Genomic DNA, 22,006 nt, shown 5'->3' with positions numbered 1-22,006 from the left:
ACGAATGGGCAAGTAGAGCGTGCCAACGGCATGATTCTGCAAGGCCTCAAGCCACGGATCTACAACGACCTCAACAAGTTCGGCAAGCGATGGATGAAGGAGCTCCCCTCGGTGGTTTGGAGTCTGAGGACAACGCCGAGCCGAGCCACGGGCTTCACACCGTTCTTTCTAGTCTATGGGGCCGAGGCCATCTTGCCCACAGACTTAGAATACGGTTCCCCGAGGACGAGGGCCTACAACGACCAAAGCAATCGAGCTAACCGAGAAGACTCACTGGACTAGCTGGAAGAGGCTCGAGACATGGCCTTACTACGCTCGGCGTGGTACCAGCAGTCCCTGCGACGCTACCACGCCCGAGGGGTTCGGTCCCGAGACCTCCAGGTGGGCGACTTGGTGCTTCGGCTACGGCAAGACGCCCAAGGGCGGCACAAGCTCACGCCTCCCTGGGAAGGGCCGTTCGTCATCGCCAAAGTTCTGAAGCCCGGGACGTACAAGCTGGCCAACAGTCAAGGCGAGGTCTACAGCAACGCTTGGAACATCCGACAACTACGTCGCTTCTACCCTTAAGATGCTTTCAAGTCGTTTGTACACCTCATTCACACACAAAGTCTAACCATCAAGGGTCAGCCTTGCCTCGGCAAAGCCCGACCCTCCCTCGGGGGCTAGAAGGGGGGAACCCCCTCCGCGTCAAAATTTTCCTCGGGAAAGATCTTTCTGCCAGAACGTCTTTCGTGCTTTTCGACTACTTCGAAAGTGGGATCCTGAAAACGACGGAGTACATGTAAGCAGCCAAGGTTGACCGAGCCGAGGGACTCCTACGCCTCCGGGATACGGATACCTCACTCATCACCTTCTGCGATAAGTAACTCACGCTCGGATAGGTGATTCCGCGGACCGAACAAGTCTTCACGCTCGAAAACTCTTCTGCCGAAACGATTTTTCGGGCCTTCTCGACTATATCGATAGCAGAATCCTACGGACGAGTAAGAGTACACGTAAGCGGCAAGGCCGACCGAGCCGAGGGACTCCTACGCCTCCGGGATATGGATACCTCACTAATCACCTTCTGTGAAAAGTAACTCTCGCTCGGACAAACAATTCTGATTCCGACAAATAAGTCCAGATACTCAAAACAAGAGGAAAAGAAACACAGGTTTACAACACAACGACAATATGTTTGGGCCTCGGCGGCCGCAGAAAACATACGCACACTACAAGATAAACCGATCCTGCAGGCTCGGACCTTGACGGAGGGGGAGCAGCAGCACCCTCGGCGTCAACTACACCTTCGGCAAAGTCCGACCGAGCCTCGGACGGCAACACGGTCGGAGGATCTCTACTCCGAAGGACGACATCAGCACCGCACCCGGGCCATCGCCGCCAGGGTCTTCTCCAGGAATCCGACCCGAGCAGACGGCTCGGCCGGCCACCCCGAAGCCTCGGCCAGCTGTCCCCCGAGGACATCAGTCCGGCTCGTGGCCTCGGCAACTCGACTCCGGCGTCGGTCCCGCCAGTGGACGGCTCGGCCAGGCTCCGGCCGACGAAGTCTTCTTTTCAAGCCAACTCTGCCTCTGTCCATGCTGACACCGCTGCCTCCGGCTTCGGCTCATCGAAGAGCGGCCGAGGGTTCCTTTAACTAAGCAAGAGAAGCCTCGGGCGGCAAGGCCGACCGAGCCGAGGGAATCCTACGCCTCCGGGATATGGATACCTCACTCGTCGCCTTCGCACGAGGCAACTCACACTTGGTTAAGCGGTTCAGTTAGCCGACAGGCGAGTCCTAGTGCTCGAAATGAGGAAAAAACACGGCTCCGTGCCGAAAATACATACATGTTCAGGCCCCGATAGCCACAATGAACAAGACACCGGCACTCAAGGTGCCATTACAAACGGAACTCCGGATCCACCTCCGCAGGTACGAATAACCCCCCACGATTGGAGGGCCTGTGGAGCAACAGAAGGCCGACGGATGGCTCGCTGCCGCCCGCTCCAGCAGCGGCGACAACGACTTCTGCTCCGAGCGGCCGAACAGCAGCAGCGATGACCTCAGGGCGGATGCTGCTGCCATAAAACCCTCGCCCACGTCCCCACTCGAGGGGCGAGGACGAGCAGAATGCCGTAGAGTTGGAGGTCAGTCCGCGGGCGGCACCGACTATCTCGTCGGCGGAGAAACCTCTTCCGGCTGCGGCGGCGGAAGGTGGCACCGAAAGCAGCGCCGAAGCCGCTCGGACCGGAGAGCCGGACACGGGGCAGCTGCCAGCGCCACGAACGGCGAACGCCCTTCCTCCCGATCACTGAGGGAAGGAGCGGGCCGCTGCCCGCGCGGAGACCGACCCCAACTCGGCACACTCCCCTCCCCAGCACTAATGATGAACATCCTTGAAGCTGAGGGAGGGGCAGAGGTCGCAAACCGGCTTGCTTCTCCCCACCCAGGAGCTGGTGGTCACCGTCTTGGGTGACCACCGGCGAGGGGATGCAGCCGGGCTGGCTGATGAAAATCCTTGAAGCCGAACGATGGCTGAAAGGTACCAACTTCCGCGAAGTTGCGTTCCTCCAACGACAAGGCGGAAGAATTGTGAGTGTCCCCCATCCGTTGGCTCGGAAAGGTGGAAAGACGCGACGCATAAGGGGAGCGCGAAGACATGGTTGCCTTTCAAGGGGGTCACCCTCCTTTTAAAGGCAACTCTCCCCACTTGCGTCCTCAGCCATCGCGGGCTGAGTCTTCTCCAACACGCTCCAAGGTCCTCCCCCTACGACACGGGGGCTGGGTCCCACGCGTCATGCAAGCTGGCCCAAGGCAGAAGAAGCCAAACCGCCGCGCGCGGTGCGCGCAACTACCCAGCGGTTACGAGCATTCCTCCACTTTCGCCCAGACCAGCGGGTGAAAGGGCGGACCGCCATGCAGGCGGCATGCGACCGCACCAAGGGGGCGCACCCTTTCGACTTCAACGCGTCCAGCATGGTGGCCAAGGCCCACACGTCATGTAACTGATGCGCCGGTTGCTACGTGCAAGAAACTGCACCGCCACTCGTGCCACTATCGTGCCTCCTCGACTACGGAACCAGTACCGCGACTCGAGGCAACCCTGCGCATGACCCAACAGTGCCAACCAGGCACATCGGTCACGGGTCAGTCAGCCGCGGGAGAAGGCGTGACGGTCGATACGGCCAGAAATGGGCCGGCAGTAATGGCGGTGGCAGGCGGGCGGAAGCAGCGGTCAAGTCGTCAGCCAAGCTCACGTCCCCTCCTGGGACAGCGAGAGAACCCTCTCCCACGGCGTGAAGACGGCGCGCCCGTGTTCCGTTCCTCGAACGGCTCGCGCACGCGCAACGGCTGCCCCGCGAACCACTCGTCCCGTCGCATTAACTCTGCGGCAGGACAGGCGACACCTTTGGCGGGCGAAGAAGGCGACGCTTCACCTCCGCCATAATGACTGCATCAAAAAAGGTGTGCCACGTCATTCGATTTCGTATCCTTTTCCTCTTCCTCTTTCTCTCTCTTACAACAGGGACCGGGAAAGGGGATACCCCGAAAGGGATCCTTCTCCGCGAAGGAAACGGGCCCCGAGCCCCTCTACTGATCAGAGGTTCAAAGGCTGGCCCCTCGGAGGGGTTCAACAGCCGCCTGAGAGCGCTCGGGCTCCGCGCCCACTACTGGTCAGAGGTTCGAAAGCCGGCCCCTCGGAAGGGTTCAACGGCCACCTCAGGCCACTCGGGCTCCGCGCCCACTACTGATCAGGGGTTCGTAGGCTGGCCCTCGAAGGGTTCGACAGCCGCCTCAGACGCAGAGCGAGGGATGACCCTGGGTACGTTCGATACATAACCAAGGCTCGGGCTACGCTCCCGAGGTACCCTAGGACATTTCCGAGACCAACGGGAACAATTTTGTAACAGAATCCCATCAGAGGGAGGCATCGAGCCCTCGGACCCCGTCAAAAGGGGACCGGGTCCGGCAAATCACCCGCATGTACTTTTGGAGCGCGCCTCCGGGCCACTAGCCGACCCCTAACAAATGGGGCACGAGCGTCCACTCGGATTACCCATTAGCAGCTCACTGGAGACACCATGTTTGGCGCCCTCCAAGGGCAACATGGCGCTTTTCCCCCCTCCTCCTTGCGGAAAGGCGACGCAGGGGCGTATGTAAAAAAGTCGAGTTTGTCCTTGACCGTCCTCTTGCTCCGTGCAGAGGCTCGGGGGCTGCTCTCGCAAACCCGGCTCCGGCCAAACCGTTGACAGCGTCAACATACCAGCTCGAGAACTTGGAACTCGACTGAGCACCCGGGCTACGGCCAGCTCGCATGAGGGAACAATCAGACCGGCCGAAGCATCACGAAACGCATTTAGACCTCGAAGGAGTCAAACCACTCCTCCGAGGCCTCGGGGGCTACACCCGGCGGGTGCGCTCGCGCGCACCCACCGTAACAAAACGCAACCGAGAAAGGCCGGTCCCCTTGCAAAAAAGTGCGACAAAAGCCTCCAAGCGAGTATTAACACTCCCTTCGAGGCTTGGGGGCTACTGTCGGGGACCTTAATTCGGGGTACCCCCAAGACTCCTAATCTCAGCTGGTAACCCCCATCAGCACAAAACTGCAAAGGCCTAATGGGTGCGATTAAGTCAAGGCTCGGTCCACTCAAGGGACACGATCTCGCCTCGCCCGAGCCCAGCCTCGGGCAAGGGCAGCCAACCCCGGAGGATTCACGTCTCGCCCGAGGGCCCCCTCAAGCAACGGATACACCTTCGGCTCGCCCGAGGCCCAGTCTTCGCCAAGAAGCAACCTTGGCCAAATCGCCACGACGACCGACCGTATCGCAGGGGCATTTAATGCAAGGATGGCCTGACACCTTATCCTGACGCGCGCCCTTCAGTCGATAGAGTCGAAGTGACCGCAGTCACTTCGCCGCTCCACTGACCGGTCTGACAAGAGGACAGCGCCGCCTGCGCCGCTCCGACTGCTGTGCCACTCGACAGAGTGAGGCTGACAGCAGCCAAGTTCGGCCTCGGGCGCCATAGGAAGCTCCGCCTCGCCCGACCTCAGGGCTCGGCCCCGGAAGACGACGAACTCCGCCTCGCCCGACCCAAGGCTCGGACTCGGCCTCGGCCCCGGAAGACGACGAACTCCGCCTCGCCCGACCCCAGGGCTCGGACTCGGCCTCGGCCCCGGAAGACGACGAACTCTGCCTCGCCCGACCCCAGGGCTCGGACTCGGCCTCGGCCCCGGAAGACGACGAACTCCGCCTCGCCCGACCCCAGGGCTCGGACTCAGCCCTGGCCTCAGCCGACGGTCTCCGCCTTGCCCGACCCAAAGGCTTGGACTCGACCTCGACCTCGGAAGACATACTCGACCTCGACCTCGGAGGAGCCTCCGCCTCGCCCTACCCAGGGCTCAGACCGACCACGTCACAGGAGGGGCCATCATTACCCTACCCCTAGCTAGCTCTGGCTACGGGGAACAAGACCGGCGTCCCATCTAGCTCGCCCCGGTAAAACAAATAATGATGGCGCCCCGCGTGCTCCATGACGACGGCGGCTCTCAGCCCCCTTACGGAAGCAAGGAGACGTCAGTAAGGACTTGACAACCCCGAAAGTTGTCCTTCCGCAAGGCTCCAGCGCTCCTCCGACGGCCACGACATCACACGAACAGGGTGCCAAAACCTCTCCGGCTGCCACGACGGCATGTACTTAGGGCACTAGCTCCTCTCTGCTAGACACCTTACCACACTGCTACATCTCCCATTGTACACCTGGACCCTCTCCTTACGCCTATAAAAGGAAGGTCCAGGGCCCTCTTACAGAGGGTTGGCCGCACGGGGAGGACGGGACGGCGCGTGCAGGCCTCTCGCTCCCTCCCACGCGGACGCTTGTAATCCCCTACTGCAAGCGCACCCGACCTGGGCGCGGGACAAACACGAAGGCCGCGGGTTTCCCCTTTTATGCCTGTCTCCCTCCGGCTTTTCCCCCCTTCGCGCTTCGTCTCGCGCCGACCCATCTGGGTTGGGGCACGCGGCGACAATTTACTCGTCGGTCCAGGGACCCCCCGGGGTCGAAACGCCGACACTTGTGGTCTCTCAAAAAGTGATGCCGGATGTCTATGTGTTTTGTGCGGCTGTGTTCAACAGGATTATCCGCCATGCGGATAGCACTCTCATTATCACATAGGAGTGGGACTTTGCTCAAATTGTAGCCAAAGTCCCGGAGGGTTTGCCTCATCCAAAGTAGTTGCGCGCAACACTGTCCTGCGGCAACATACTCGGCCTCAGCGGTGGATAGGGCAACAGAAGTTTGTTCCTTAGAACTCCAAGACACCAGGGACCTTCCTAAGAATTGGCACGTCCCTGATGTCTATCAACCTTACATCCAGCATAATCGGAGTCTGAATATCCAATTAAGTCAAAGGTAGACCCCTTTGGATACCAGATCCCGAAGCAAGGCGTAGCAACTAAATATCTAAGAATTCGCTTCACGGCCACTAAGTGACACTCCCTTGGATCAGATTGAAATCTAGCACACATGCATACACTAAGCATAATATCCGGTCTACTAGCACATAAGTAAAGCAAGGAACCTATCATAGACCGGTATGCTTTTTGATCAACGGACTTACCTCCTTTGTTGAGGTCGACGTGTCCGTCAGTTCCCATTGGAGTCTTTACGGGCTTGGCATCCTTCATCCCAAACCGCTTGATCAAGTCTTGCGTGTACTTCGTTTGGGAGATGAAAGTGTCGTCCTTGAGTTGCTTCACTTGGAACCCAAGGAAGTAGTTTAGCTCGCCCATCATCGACATTTCAAACTTTTGAGTCATCACCCTGCTAAACTCTTCACAAGGCTTTTGGTTAGTAGAACCAAATATTATGTCATCGACATAAATTTGGCACACAAATAAGTCACCATCACAAGTCTTAGTGAATAAAGTTGGATCGGCTTTCCCAACCTTGAAAGCATTAGCAATTAAAAAGTCTCTAAGGCATTCATACCATGCTCTTGGGGCTTGCTTAAGTCCATAGAGCGCCTTAGAGAGCTTACACACGTGGTCGGGGTACCATTCATCCTCAAAGCCAGGGGGTTGCTCTACGTACACCTCCTCCTTGATTGGCCCGTTGAGGAAAGCGCTCTTCACATCCATTTGGAACAACCTAAAAGAATGGTGAGCGACATAGGCTAACAGTATGAGAATTGACTCTAGCCTACCCACAGGAGCAAAAGTCTCCTCAAAGTCCAAACCTGCGACTTGGGCATAACCTTTTGCCACAAGTCGTGCCTTGTTCCTTGTCACCACCACGTGCTCGTCCTGTTTGTTGCGGAACACCCACTTGGTTCCCACAACGTTTTGCTTGGGACATGGCACCAATGTCCAAACTTCATTTCTCTTGAAATTGTTGAGCTCCTCCTGCATGGCCAACACCCAGTCCGGATCTAGCAAGGCCTCTTCTACCATGAAAGGCTCAATAGAAGAGACAAAAGAGTAATGCTCACAAAAATTAACTAATCTAGAGCGAGTAGTTACTCCCTTGCTTATATCACCCAGAATCTGGTCGACGGGATGATTCCGTTGAATCGTCGCTCGGACTTGTGTTGGAGGGGCTTGAGGTGCTTCTTCCTCCATAACATGATCATCTTGTGCTCCCCCTTGATCACACGCCTCTTCTTGATGAACCTGTTCATCGTCTTGAGTTGGGGGGAGCACCATTGTTGAGGAAGAAGGTTGATCTTGCTCTTGGTGTTCCTGTGGTCGCACATCTCCAATTGCCATGGTGCGAATTGCGTCCGTTGGAACATCATATTCATCTACATCATTAGGATCAACTTGCTCTCTTGGAGAGCCATCAGTCTCATCAAATACAACGTCGCTAGAGACTTCAACCAAACCCGATGATTTGTTGAAGACTCTATACGCCTTTGTATTTGAATCATAACCTAACAAAAACCCTTCTACAGCTTTGGGAGCGAACTTGGAATTCCTACCTTTTTTCACTAGAATGTAGCATTTACTCCTGAATACACGAAAGTATGAAACATTGGGTTTGTTACCGATTAGAAGCTCATACGAAGTCTTCTTGAGGAGGCGATGAAGGTAGACCCGGTTTATGGCGTGGCAAGCCGTGTTCACGGCTTCCGACCAAAACCGCTCGGGCGTCTTGAACTCTCCAAGCATCGTCCTTGCCATGTCGATGAGTGTCCTGTTCTTCCTCTCTACCACACCGTTTTGCTGTGGTGTGTAGGGAGCAGAGAACTCATGCTTGATTCCTTCCTCCTCAAGGTACTCCTCCACTTGAAGGTTCTTGAACTCGGACCCGTTGTCGCTCCTTATCTTTTTCACCTTGATCTCAAATTCATTTTGAGCTCTCCTTAGGAAGCGCTTGAGGGTCCCTTGGGTTTCAGATTTATCCTGCAAAAAGAATACCCAAGTGAAGCGGGAAAAATCATCAACAATTACTAAATCGTACTTACTTCCCCCGATGCTAAGGTAGGCGACGGGTCCGAAGAGGTCCATATGCAGCAGCTCCAGGGGTCTTGATGTAGTCATCACGTTCTTGCTGTGATGAGCATTTCCCACTTGTTTACCTGCTTGACAAGCTGCGCAAGGTCTATCTTTTTCGAAAGACACATTTGTTAGACCTAACACATGTTCTCCCTTTAGAAGCTTGTGAAGGTTCTTCATCCCCACATGTGCTAAACGGCGATGCCACAGCCAGCCCATGCTAGTCTTAGCAATTAAGCATGCATCTAGACCGGCCTCCTCTTTTGCAAAATCAACTAAATAAAGTTTGTCGTCTAGTACACCCTTAAAAGCTAATGAACCATCACTTCTTCTAAAGACAGACACGTCTACATTTGTGAATAAGCAATTATAACCCATATTACAAAGTTGACTAATGGACAACAGGTTATACCCGAGCAACTCAACTAAAAACACATTAGAAATGGAGTGCTCGGATGAAATAGCAATCTTTCCTAGTACTTTAACCTTGCCTTGGTTTCCATCACCGAATATGATTGAATCTTGGGAATCCTTGTTCTTGACGTAGGAGGTGAACATCTTTTTGTCCCCCGTCATGTGGTTTGTGCATCCGCTGTCGATAATCCAGCTTGAGCCCCCGGATGCATAAACCTGCAAGGCAAATTTAGGCTTGGGTCTTAGGTACCCAACTTGTGTTGGGTCCTACAAGGTTAGTAACAATGGTCTTAGGGACCCAAATGCAAGTTTTATCTCCCTTGCATTTTGCCCCTAATTTCCTAGCAATCACTTTCTTATCTTTTATACAAATTGCAAAGGAAACATTGCAAGCATTGTAAATTGTAGAAGGTTCATTACTTACTTTCCTAGGTGCATGAACAATATTTCTTCTAGGCATATGATGAATAACATTTTTCCTAGCCAAATTTCTACCATGCATAATAGAAGAACTTGAAGCAATCATGGCATGTGATTTAAAAGCATTATAACTTCTATTATAATGAACATTCCTAGAATATCTCCTATCATGGTATATGAAAGCATGGTTCTTTTGAGCACTATTAGTCATAGGAGCCTTCCCTTTCTCCTTGGCGGGAATGGGAGTCTTATGACTTGTTAAGTTCTTGGCTTCTCTCTTAAAGCCAAGTCCATCCTTAATTGAGGGGTGTCTACCAATAGTGTAGGCATCCCTTGCAAATTTTAGTTTATCAAAGTCATTTTTGCTAGTCTTAAGTTGGGCATTAAGACTAGCCACTTCATCATTTAATTTGGAAATGGAAATTAAGTGTTTACACAAGCATAAACATTAACATCCTTACACCTATTACAACTTACTACCTGATCAATACATGAGCTAGATTTATTAGGTAGTTCTAACTTAGCATTCAAGTCATCATTAATACTCTTTAAGTTAGAAATAGATTCATGGCATGTAGATAGTTCACATGAAATCATTTCATTTCTTTTAACTTCTAGAACAAAAGAATTTTGTGCACTAACAAATTTATCATGCTCTTCATATAAAAGATCCTCTTGTTTTTCTAACAATCTATTTTTCTCATTCAAGGCATCAATTAATTCATTGATCTTATCAATTTTAGTTCTATCTAAACCTTTGAATAAACTAGCATAGTCTACTTCATCATCACTAGACTCATCATCACTTGAAGAAGCATATGTAATAGTACTTCTAGTATTTACCTTCTTCTCCTTTGCCATGAGGCATGTGTGATGCTCGTTGGGAAGAGAGCCGACTTGTTGAAGGCTGAGGCGGCGAGTCCTTCATTATCGGAGTCGGACGAGGAGCAATCCGAATCCCACTCCTTTCCAAGGTGTGCCTCGCCCTTGGCCTTTTTGTAGGTCTTCTTCTTTTCCCACTTTCCGCTCTTCCCTTGTTCCTAGTCACTATCATTATCGGGACAGTTAGCAATAAAGTGACCAATCTTACCACACTTGAAGCAGGAGCGCTTCCCCTTCGTCTTGCTCTTGTTGGGGTGCTCCTTGCGACCTTTGAGCGCCGTCTTGAAGCGCTTGATGATGAGGGCCATTTCATCTTTATTTAGCCCGGCCGCTTCAACTTGCGCCACCTTGCTAGGTAGCGTCTCCCTGCTACTTGTTGCTTTGAGAGCAACGGTTTGAGGCTCGTAGATTGGGCCATTCAACACCTCATCAACGTACCCCGCCTCCTTGATCATCATTCGCCCGCTTACAAACTTTCCGAGTATTTCCTCGGGCGTCATCTTGATGTACCTAGGATTCTCACGAATAGAGTTTACAAGATGAGGATCAAGGACAGTGAAGGACCTTAGCATGAGTCGGACGACGTCGTGGTCCATCCATCTCGTGCTTCCATAGCTTCTTATCTTGTTGACCAGGGTCTTGAGCCTATTGTACGTTTAAGTTGGCTCCTCTCCCCTGATCATTGCGAACCTTCCTAGTTCGCCTTCCACCAACTCCATCTTGGTGAGCATGGTGACGTCGTTCCCCTCATGCGAGATCTTGAGGGTGTCCCAGATTTGCTTGGCGTTGTCCAAGCCGCTCACCTTATTGTACTCTTCCCTGCACAAGGATGCTAAAAGAACAGTAGTAGCTTGTGCATTTTTATGGATTTGTTCATTGATAAACATGGAGTTATCGGAACTATCAAATTGCATCCCATTTTCTACTATCTCCCATATACTTGGATGAAGAGAAAACAAGTGGCTACGCATTTTGTGACTCCAAAATCCGTAGTCCTCTCCATCAAAGTGTGGGGGTTTACCAAGTGGAATGGAAAGCAAATGAGCATTTGAATTATGCGGAATACAAGAATAATCAAAAGAAAAGTTCGAGTTAACCGTTTTCTTTTTCTCCTCGTATTCGTCGTCCTTTTGAGAAGAGGAAGATTCGTCGCTGTCGTAGTAGACAACCTTCCTGATGCGCCTCTTCTTCTTTCCGTCTTTCTTCTTTTGACTTGAGCCAGAGTCATTGACTTTGTCTTCCCTTGGCTCGTTGAATATGGACTCCTTCTCATTGTCGTTGACCACCATCCCCTTTCCCTTAGGATCCATCTCTTCGGGCGATTAGTCCCTTTCTTGAAGAGAACGGCTTTGATACCAATTGAGAGCACCTAGAGGGGGGTGAATAGGTGATCCTGTAAAAACTTAAATCTTAAAGCCACAAACTTGATTAAGTGTTAGAGCAATAAAGCCAAGTGGCTAGAGAGGAGTTCTTGCGAAACACAATAACCACAAAAAGATCAACCTAGAGAGGCACAGTGGTTTATCCCGTGGTTCGGCCAAGTCCAACACTTGCCTACTCCACGTTGTGGCGTCCCAACGGACGAGAGTTGCACTCAAACCCTTTCAAGTGGTCCAAAGACCCACTTGAATACCACAGTGTTTCTATTCCTTTCACTATATCCCGTTTACGAGGAATCTCCACAACTTGGAGTCTCTCACCCTTACAAAAGATGATCACAAATGAACACGGAAGTAAGGATGGGATGAACAACACACACAAGTCCACAACAATACGCACACGCACACGACCAAGACTTGAGCTCAAATGAATATCACAAAGTTCTCACTAGAACGGAGCTCAAATCACTAAGAATGTCAAACGAGTGCGCAAAGGCGAAGTGTGAATGATCAAGAATGCTCAAAGTATGCTTGGTGTACTCCTTCATGCGCCTAGGGGTCCCTTTTATAGCCCCAAGGCAGCTAGGAGCCGTTGAGAGCAATTCAGGAAGGCAAATCTTGCCTTCTGTCGACTGGTGCACCGGACAGTCCGGTGCACCACCGGACACTGTCCGGTGCAGATCTCTTTCCTATTCTGGCGCAGCCGACCGTTGAAGATTTAGATCCATTGGCGCACCAGACACTGTCCGGTGCACACCGGACAGTCCGGTGCCCCCATCAGACCGTTGGCTCGGCCACGCGTCACGCGCAGATTGCGCGGTCGACCGTTGGCTCGGCCGACCGTTGGCACCACCGGACAGTCCGGTGCACCACCGGACAGTCCAGTGATTTATAGCCGTACGCCGCCGTTCAATTCCCGAGAGCGGCCTTTACACCAGAGCCAGCCTGGTGCACCGGTGTGCACCGGACACTGTCCGGTGCACCACCGGACAGTCCGGTGCACCCAGACTGAGCAGAGTCTTGGCTGCTCGAGCCAAGTCTTTTCCATTTGTCTTTTATCTGATTCTAGCACTTAGACAAATATGTTAGTACACAAAAACCAATGTACTAAGTCTAGAATCATACCTTTGTATTGATTTGCACTTTGTCCACCATTTGGTATAGTTTAACACATAACCATTTGTGTTGGACACTTAATCACCAAAATACTTAGAAATGGCCCAAGGGCACATTTCCCTTTCAACCGTGTTTTTGGGGAAAATAAAAACAATAATAGGACCCAAGAAACATAAACAATAACGGTAAAGAAAATACATAATCTCTACTAACTATTAAGAACCTATTGTAGACTGCCCTCGCCTCTACGCCCGCCTGCCCGCCCGCAATCCCGCCGCGACCGCCCGCAATCCCGCACGCCGCAAACCCCGCCGCGACCAATACCACCCGCACGCCCGCCCACACCTTAAGCACCACGAATCCCGCGTCTCCCCCGCCGTGGAACTCGCCTCCACCCGCACCCCGCCTGCGGAGCCGCTCCCCGCCTCCGCCCGCCCGCCCGCCCGACCTCCGAAAACCCCGCCGCGCTTCCAACCGCCTCCTCAAACCACGCCGCACACAGCTTCGCCTCCACTGCACACAACATGCACGCTCCTTCCCCGCTCTCTTCTCGTCCCCGCATCGCTCAGATCTGCTCTGGCTCCTCGCCGCGCGCGCCCTAGCCCTGAACCCTCCTGGCGGCGAAACCCGCGCGTGCAGGCGCGTGACATCCTATCGGGAGGCGAGGGGGCTCCGATGACCACCAGTGCCAACCTGATCGCTCCTTGTCGTGATGCTCTCCGCGATCCGACCCAGGCCGACGCCGACGACCCTTCTCGCCGCCGGCGGCCATGGCGTACGGCGACCGCGTCACCACCTTCGAGGACTCCGAGAAGGAGAGCGAGTACGGCTATGTCCGCAAGGTCCGCGCCTCCCCCTTCCTTTCTCGCCCGCATCGCTTGCACCTAGATCCCGCTGCTCGGTTTCGCACGATCTATAGTGGGCATGGGCTGCACGCCTGCACGACACAGTGTATGGGTCGTCGGCTTTTAGCGTGCTCGGATCGAGCTGAATTGCTCTCAGATTTGGTTACCTGTGGGTTCTAGGCTTGGGATTTGGGTGATGTTGGCGGTTACTGTCGTGGATCTCTTGGGATCTAGCCAGCATTGGTGGTCAGGTGGGGGTGCCTTGGTGCAGTGGTTCTGGAGATTTGCGGGGTGGTGTTTTGATTGCAATGTTGTGATTTGACTACCTCGATTCTCGAGAGCTATTGGGGTCTTTGGTTCGCGCTGCCATGTAATTAGTTGAATTAGTGAAAGATGTGCATAAGTTTACCATTTTGTAGAAGCTAGATTCATTTTTTGAGCTTGGTATTGATCGATCATGGCCATTTTCAGGTGAGTTTTACTGCACTAATAATGTGTGATTTAGGTGGGGCAAGTGCGTGGACCAACAGAGTGTTTTGTGTTGCATTTTGTTTGTAGAAGTATTAACATTGTTTTTCTTTGCATAATCAAAGAGAATGAAGTCCCATAGTGCACATACGACGCTAGAGGTTGGCAGTGGTTGCAACGCCGAAAGCAGAAGCTGTTGGCTAACTGGCCATTGAATACTTTGTAGTACAACCATTGATCAACCTGTTAGTAGAGCCTTGGCTTACCAAGTTCATGTGTTGTGATCCTCTTTTCCTTAGTTTCAATATAATGCAGACATGCTGGTTAGATTTGTTCTGCTACTGTCACCCACATCTTGTTTGCACCATTTGCATCCGTCCAGTGATCCCTATGCTGTTCGTGTATCTTGTGTAGGACATGAAGCATTGGCCCCTCATAGCTCCCCTGTCGTCCTACGGGAGAGGAAGGGACGAGCCTGGCCCAAGGTACAACAATTTCATCGGAGGTTCCAATCTCACTGATGTCATCATCACAGGTACAGTACGTGTGCCTGCCTTCGAGTAGCGCATCCAAGGTCAGGTGGTAGCTGCAGAAGACTGATGAGCTGCACAAATTTCAGGCAAAAATGGAACGATCAACGGGCAGGGGCAGGTCTGGTGGGACAAGTTCCACGCCAAGGAGCTCAAGTTCATCCGCGGCCACCTCCTCGAGCTCCTCTACTCTGACAACATCATCATCTCCAATGTCACCTTCGTCAACGCGCCGTACTGGAACCTCCACCCTACCTATTGCACGTATGGATCTCACTCTTAGCTCTGAAAGCCTAAAGTCACTGATCATCTATTCCCGTGGTGGTTTGTGATCATTGTTTCAGTCAGTGGTGAATCTCACATGTCATGCCACTGTTTTGCGCAGCAATGTGACCATCAGTGGCGTCACAATTCCCGCGCCAGTGAATTCGCCTAACACCGATGGAATTGGCCCGGGTAGCTAGACCAGTCAGCTTCCAGCCATGTTCCTTTGACGCTAAGTGAGAAGCACATGTTTCTGATTCTGAATTTCATTGCCTATGCGTGTGTGCAGAGTCTTCCTCGCGTGTCAAGGTCGAGGACTGCTACATCATCTCCAGCGATGACTGCGTGGCCGTGAAGAGCGGGTGGGACGAGTACGACATTAGGTTCAACATGCCGAGCCAGCACATCGTCATTCAGAGGCTGACCAGCATCTCCCCCACGCGAGCGCCATGATCGCGCTAGGCAGCGAGATGTCGGACGACATCTGTGACGTGCGTGCCGAGGACAGCGTGGCCATCAACACGGAGTCGGGCATCAGGGTCAAGACGCTTGGAGCAATTGCTGGTGTTCTGTTGAGTAATGAGCTCGTCGCTGCAGCTCTCTTCACTCATGCAATCAATCACAAACAGGTTTGCCTCATGTTTAGAAAATTGTGTTCATTCAGTCATTCATAAGCTTTGTTACCATACATGTACAATCAATCACCCTGGAGAATGCTATGTTTCTCTAAGCCCATGCGTTTCCAATTACACAATGTGAAATAGTAGTTCTTATGGTGGATACTTCCTTATTTAGATCAGGATGTTGTCACTGTGAATACAAAGCAGACCCTATGATCCAACTGAACATCATGTCAACGACCAACCAAATTGTTAATTTTATTCTTTGACTAGGTGAGTGCCCGTGCGATGCGACGGGAGTAAAAAAAATTTGTATGAAACATATATGTTACATTGCAAGAAAGGGACTAAATTAATCTGCATGAGCTCCATCTATGTTGAAGAAAAGATAGTTCATCCAAGACGCCCAACAACATGAATGGCTCTGTTATTGTGAATAGCATATATATATATATAGTGTCAACATAAGGCAACTTTGAATGATAACATAGACCATTAAAAAGCAATTGGTTTCATCTGTCTCGTCCTCATCAGAATCATCAGTCTCGTTCTCATCAGAATCATCGTCATCCTTGCTCTTCTTGAAAGCCGGACTTGATTTTGAAGCTGTAGCAACGGTCTTTTCTTGACTTTTATGTTTCTTCCCATCAGCTTTGCTCGTGCGATTCGCTCCGTGCAGGCTAGCCTGTGCGGTTCACTCCGTGCTTCAGTAGTACTACTACTACAACGCAACAGCACACGTGATCATTTTAGAAAACCAGGCCAATCTTGCCCAATGAACAAATCTAGAACTACTCTGACATAATCAAGCCACATTTTCAAGAAAAAGTAGAGGAGCAAAAGGGCATGAAATTTGTGCCACTATACTCCTCCGAGAGACAGACCAAATTAGATGTGCTTGAACCAATCTGACCGAACAGGCAAGCACTCAATATAGGAGAGGGAAGAAAACCTGATCTCGCAGATTCTATCTCCATAAAGCAACATATAAAGACATTCTATCTCAAGTCTAAAAAAACACCTCTAGTTTGAGATACCACGGATAATTTCAGAAATTAGCATAAGCATTACTGATGTTTTAGACAAAATGGAACGCCGCGAGATCGAAAAAAAACACGCTAGTTCTTCCCTGTCATCTGTCGCCAGTCCTACCAACCACGCCGCTGCTCGCTCCCACCACGTCTGCCTGCATCCCCAGCTGGGCGCCAAGTGGTCTGCTGCCTCTGGAACCCGCCACCATACGTCCCTCTTCCTGCATAAGAGCTTCTGTCATTCCTGCTGCCTCGACTTTGCGACGACTCAGCCCCATGGAAACTTCTCCCGTAGCCACGGCCGCCGCCGCCCAGCATCGTCTCGGTAGCGATGGCTCTCCCTCTCCCACGTCCAAAGTTGCTGATCATCGGCTGCGGCTCTAGCACGCTTGGGTTGGTTTCAGGTGGTCGGCAACCCAGATAGGTGTGCCACATCGGCCTCTTGGGAATCTCAGTTTCAGTTATAGTCTGCAGATCATGAAGGCATTGTTTCTTTTATATGGTGGCAAACAAATGACCATGAAACGAACGAAATGTGCAGCCAAAGAGACGTCAGGATATACCTTTTCAGGTTTCTTGACATCATCAAGCAGTCTTGGAATAACAGCATTTTCAGAAATACAAGGAAGCCTTTCTTTGAGAAGCTCAGGTGGTAGATGCTTCAGATACAATAAAATGTGATCCTTCAATGGCCCTGTAGTAATCAGTTCAAAAGATAAGTTTCAAGTAGAGGAATAGCGATTGCCCTGTAGTAATCAATTCAATGGCCCTGTAGTAATCAGTTCAAAAGCTCAGGTGGCAGATGTTTGAAAAGCTAACATGATACAACATATGTGAATTTCATATCACTATAGCTCTGCATTGTGTCAATAGTGGCCTTTAGGAATAGCGATTGCAGTAAAGTCCTTGATCTGATCCGATAAGCTTGATGGCCTATATTCATTATACATGCTCTCCATCTGTAAGTAAAAAAAGTAAACAATTTCTATGGCACACTGATCTGCTGTAAAATAACTTGTGATTTAGAGTCAGCTGATGCAGGCTAGCAATCATTCTTTACTCTTGAATGGAGTCCTAATGTAGAAACCTGATTACATCGTTTGTATCTACTCAAAGAGAACTGTGTTTCTAGGACACGACCTGCCATGCAAACACACAAGAGAACTCCACACAGAGAGTCGAAGACAGGGAACATGGAAAGAGAGAGTGGTCGGCCTTGCGCCGTTTGCCCCTGTAGTAGATGGAGAGACTCAGCCGAGACGCGCAGGGAGCTTACAACCATGAAAATAATTAACCACATGTGAACAGAAAAAAGAACACTTGTAAACACATCAAAAGACAATATCTAAAAAAGCTTGAACTGTGTGCACTTCAGCTTCTTCCAGTGGGTGACGATGGCGGGAGGCTTCCTGTTAGGGCCAGCACTCTGTACGGTCTCGCTGTCATCCGGCATGAACATAACCGCTTCAATGCCCTGCACGGAGATCCTACCGTCGGTGTAGTGGAGGATGTGTGGGAAGGGGAAGCGAACGGGTAAGGGGAAGGGCTAGAGGTAGGGAAAGGCAACGGGGAGGGGAGCGACCCCCACGGCAGCGACATCGACGGGTTGATGGGGGCGGGGGCTTCGGTGGAGGTGACCGATGTTCGACGTGGGGTCGAACGGGACAGCTCGCGGCATTGAGTAGGCCTCCCTCGCGATGCAACGTACAGGGAAGGAGTGGAAGGGGGAAGAGTGCGGATATGGCGGCCACCGGATCCTCCATCTATTTCATATCACTATATATACATATGTAAATTCCCACAAAGGACAGATATGGTCATAACATTGCAAAGTAACAAAATTTTATGTTACCTCAATTGGATGTGAACCTGCAAGAGCATCCAACTTGAAACCTATTGTAGATTCCTCTAGAAACTGAGTCCAAACATTCCATTCAGGAAAGAACTGATCAGCAGCTAAGTAAGACACCTGCAGTGGAAAGAAAAATATTATATGAACAACATAAATTATATAGATCTTTGCAATTACTTATTTTTGTTCTAATTTATTACCCAAGTCGCAAAGCCCTCATTAAGCCACAGATGTGCCCACCATTCCATTGTGACAAAATTTCCAAACCATTGATGAGCTAATTCATGAGCTACAACAACTGCAACCTGGATAGAGAAATATACAAATAGCAAAACATCATTATATATAGTTGGTGTGGCAGCACATGGGAATAAAACAGCTACTACAAATCTGATCAAACCACTACAAAATAATATTGCATCCTTTTGCACTATTGACTATTAAATTATTTGGCAAAAAGAAAATTGATGTGCGGTCACGTTCAACATTGTCCACTGTGGCATGATTCAAATGGTTTTACATGTCATGGGAAGATACATAATTACACATTATCAACTTAGTATATAAGTACAATAATTGAAATAATACAATTGCATAGTGACCAACCCGCTGCTTATTGGCAGCTGCAGAGTGCATCTCATCAAATAGCAATGCTGTTTCATGGTATGTAACCAAGCCATAGTTCTTCATGGCTCCGGCTGCAAAATCTGGAATAGCAACTATGTCCGTTTTGGGGAGGGGGTATGGCACAACAAAATTTTCTTGCTCAGAGCTGAATAAACATAAATAGTGGAAGGGGAAGAAAGAGAGGATTGGGAATGCTCAGAGCTGAATTCAATAAAATATTGGGTCCGGGAGGTGTTTTCTTGCTGCTCGTGCCACGCGTCGACGGGAGCCACATCCGCACTCTATAACCTGTAAGAAGGCCATGCATGGAAAAATTACCTCTATAACCTGTTGAAGCAACAACATTGAGAAGCACTTTCAAGACTTGGAGTACAGTACTTCAACACATAAAACCATACTTGTACTACAGAAACACTGCAATTCAGAATTTTCCCAAAAGTACTTGATGCATACGAAAAGACAAAAAAATGTGTTATTTACATTATATCACATTTGATTAATGGAGATGTCTTCGACAATGTTTTGCGTCAAGCATTTCACAAAATTATAGTTTAAAGTAATTTATTTGTGTCTAATGTGAGAGAAACATGTATCAAGAAGACCACAAAATCAAATGATGACTCATGCAGTGAAGTGTCAATGACTACCATAAATTAGGTGTGAAAAGTGACTGCATCTACGAACATACTCCACACACAGTTCATCCCATATTTTCTAAAATATATACTCGTATTAAGGGAGAAGGGAGGCGTCCACACATTACCTCTTAAGACAATGTACGCTGCAAGAAAATATAAATGAACAAACAAATATAAAAAGATTAAGGTAAACCGCAATGAAACAATAGACATAGTAAGACAATTTGACAATGTGAGAAAGTGATTCATACACGTACATGAGTTAGCTTGAAGAGATTGGCAGAAAAAAACTAAATAGAAACTTATATAAGAGGTACAAATTTTTGTTATCAGATCCAAGTATTGTACAGTGTCCAAGAAAAGATAGCTGATAACATACTTAACTAACAATTATGACATAGTATTTGTCCCTTTATCAAGTGATTATATAGTTAGTTCAGGAAAAGGATAGTATAATGGCAAGTGCATGAATATGTCACTGCTCTTTCATGGTACTGTAATGCTATTTAACAAACACTGTAGAAGTGCAAGAGGAAAATGAACATCCAGGATAAGTAAATGTACCACCTGATGAGTCTTCTTGACGCAGCGTAACATTTGCAATCCCATTGGCAGATAGAATGCAAATTGCCCTTGGATCTTGCTGAGAGAAAGATATGACCTTCATACTGACATCCTAGCAAATAAGATAAAAGTTGGTAAGAATACTGATGAAATTAAAATGAAACGTCTTGTAACAAGAAATATTACTGGATTCTAAAGAATGCTAATTCAAGAGCAAAGGACATCAATCAAGAAGCAAAAGTATGCAATGCATGAAAGTATTGAGTAGAATGCTTTTATCAAGTAGAGGACATAAATCATACTTACCTCACCAGCAGCAACATTAATAATATGCGGTGTAAAGTTAGCACCCGGAAGCACAAGCTACCAATTCACGTGCCCAACACCAAAGATCATGTCTCAGAAACGAAGGACACAACTTTTAGGAGAATGCTCACGTTGGATATTCTGTACGTCTTTCATTTTAATTAAGCACGGAGGGGTAAAAAGATTACCAGATGTCAGCCCTATGATGCATACAACAACCTTATTCAAATAATGCATCGATATATAGATCGATTTAGCTACCAGATAGCTTCTGCAATGATATATAGAAAGAAATATACAGAGAGAAATCACATAAACACAAAGAGCACTAAATGACACTGAACAAAGAGCACTAAATGACACTGAACAACATAAGAAAAATCATTAGCAGACGTTCCATTCTGCTTATTTAAGCACAATAAGTAAAATAACAACATTTCCTTACAAGTCTGTAGGTCAGGGGGTGTTACAAGGGCTAATTACACAATGACAAAAGGCATCCCCATTGTAAGTCTGTATAGGTCACATAAGTGGAAGGTTTGGAGTTCATTTAGCTGTCAAGAAACCAGATAGAGAAGTTGTCAGTCAGCATTGTTCAACGTATAAGAAGGCAATATAACCAAACATATTATAATCAGACAAGCAAACAAACAGTATATTCAGAGATAATAAAAAACCACAAGAAACTAAATCAAATAGTGTCTGATTCAATATGGCCAGCTGATACAAATAGGCAGATTCCAATAGGAAGTTTGCACCTATCCAGATTTGATTTCTTTGATGTCACAATGAAAATTGAATCTTCCTTCAAGGTCTATTGGAGAAAGGATGTGTAAACATATGTTTGCAAAAAGTCAACTGCACCTTGAAATTGTATTAGAAATTGATTCAAACTTACCTTGCCAGCAATACTTTCAAGAAGGTCTAGATCAGTGGTAGGAGAACTCCTACAGTCGATTTCTTCAGCTTAAGGAAAACGATAGGTGATAGAACATGGCTGGAAATTTCAAGCTATGGAGTTTCTGATAGTTCATATTGAATAGGTATGTGCCCGTGCGTTGCCACAAGAGTTAAAATTAATATAAAACATAGATAGAGAATAACATCACTATGATATGCAAGGAACAAAATACTAATAGTACGATGATGTTGTCAGCTTAAAAACATAGAAGCTAGTTTCATCAGCGTAAATTGCATAGACATTCTTCAGGCCACCCATCACCTCATGGCTGATAAGATCATTGTGGTCCAGTGTTCTTAAGTCGGTAAGGCGAGCAAGTAAACATGACCATCGTCTTAACGCCTAGGCGGGCAAGGTGCCTAGAATTATCCAAGCGCTTGGAGGCCTAGGCGACGCCTTAAAAACACTGTTGTGGTCCCACACAATGAAATGTGGCTGCCTTAAAAACTGAGGCCTAGGCTGGGCAGGTGTCTTGTGCCCCCAAATCCCATAAAACTCTCGCCTGGTTCTTGGCAATTGACGAGTGTCAAGGCTTTAGTGGGAGCATTTGGCCCAGCTTTACAAATTAGAACAGGTGTCGTTTCACTACTCACTGGAGAGGGATCTGGTTTGGT

General features: G+C 49.2%; 1 protein-coding gene and 1 pseudogene across 1 annotated transcript; one reads left to right on the top strand and one right to left on the bottom strand.

Annotated features, from left to right (window-relative positions):
• Positions 1 to 13,456: 13,456 nt before the first annotated feature.
• LOC109939895 (probable polygalacturonase) lies at positions 13,457 to 15,609 on the top strand (annotated as a pseudogene).
• A 2,678-nt stretch (positions 15,610 to 18,287) lies between these two features.
• LOC103628912 (aminopeptidase M1-A) lies at positions 18,288 to 19,011 on the bottom strand. Its single transcript, XM_008649030.1, has 3 exons — positions 18,903 to 19,011; positions 18,497 to 18,601; positions 18,288 to 18,413 (listed from the first exon to the last, which is right to left on the bottom strand). Exons 1-3 carry the CDS (start codon positions 18,984 to 18,986, stop codon positions 18,288 to 18,290), a joined length of 315 nt encoding a protein of 104 aa, XP_008647252.1. The 5' UTR covers positions 18,987 to 19,011.
• Positions 19,012 to 22,006: the final 2,995 nt, after the last annotated feature.

Source organism: Zea mays, chromosome 5 (assembly GCF_902167145.1).
Source record: "Zea mays cultivar B73 chromosome 5, Zm-B73-REFERENCE-NAM-5.0, whole genome shotgun sequence".
NCBI lineage: Eukaryota > Viridiplantae > Streptophyta > Magnoliopsida > Poales > Poaceae > Zea > Zea mays.
The sequence above is the reverse complement of the archived record's forward strand: the minus strand, read 5'-3'. Positions and strand labels throughout refer to the sequence as shown.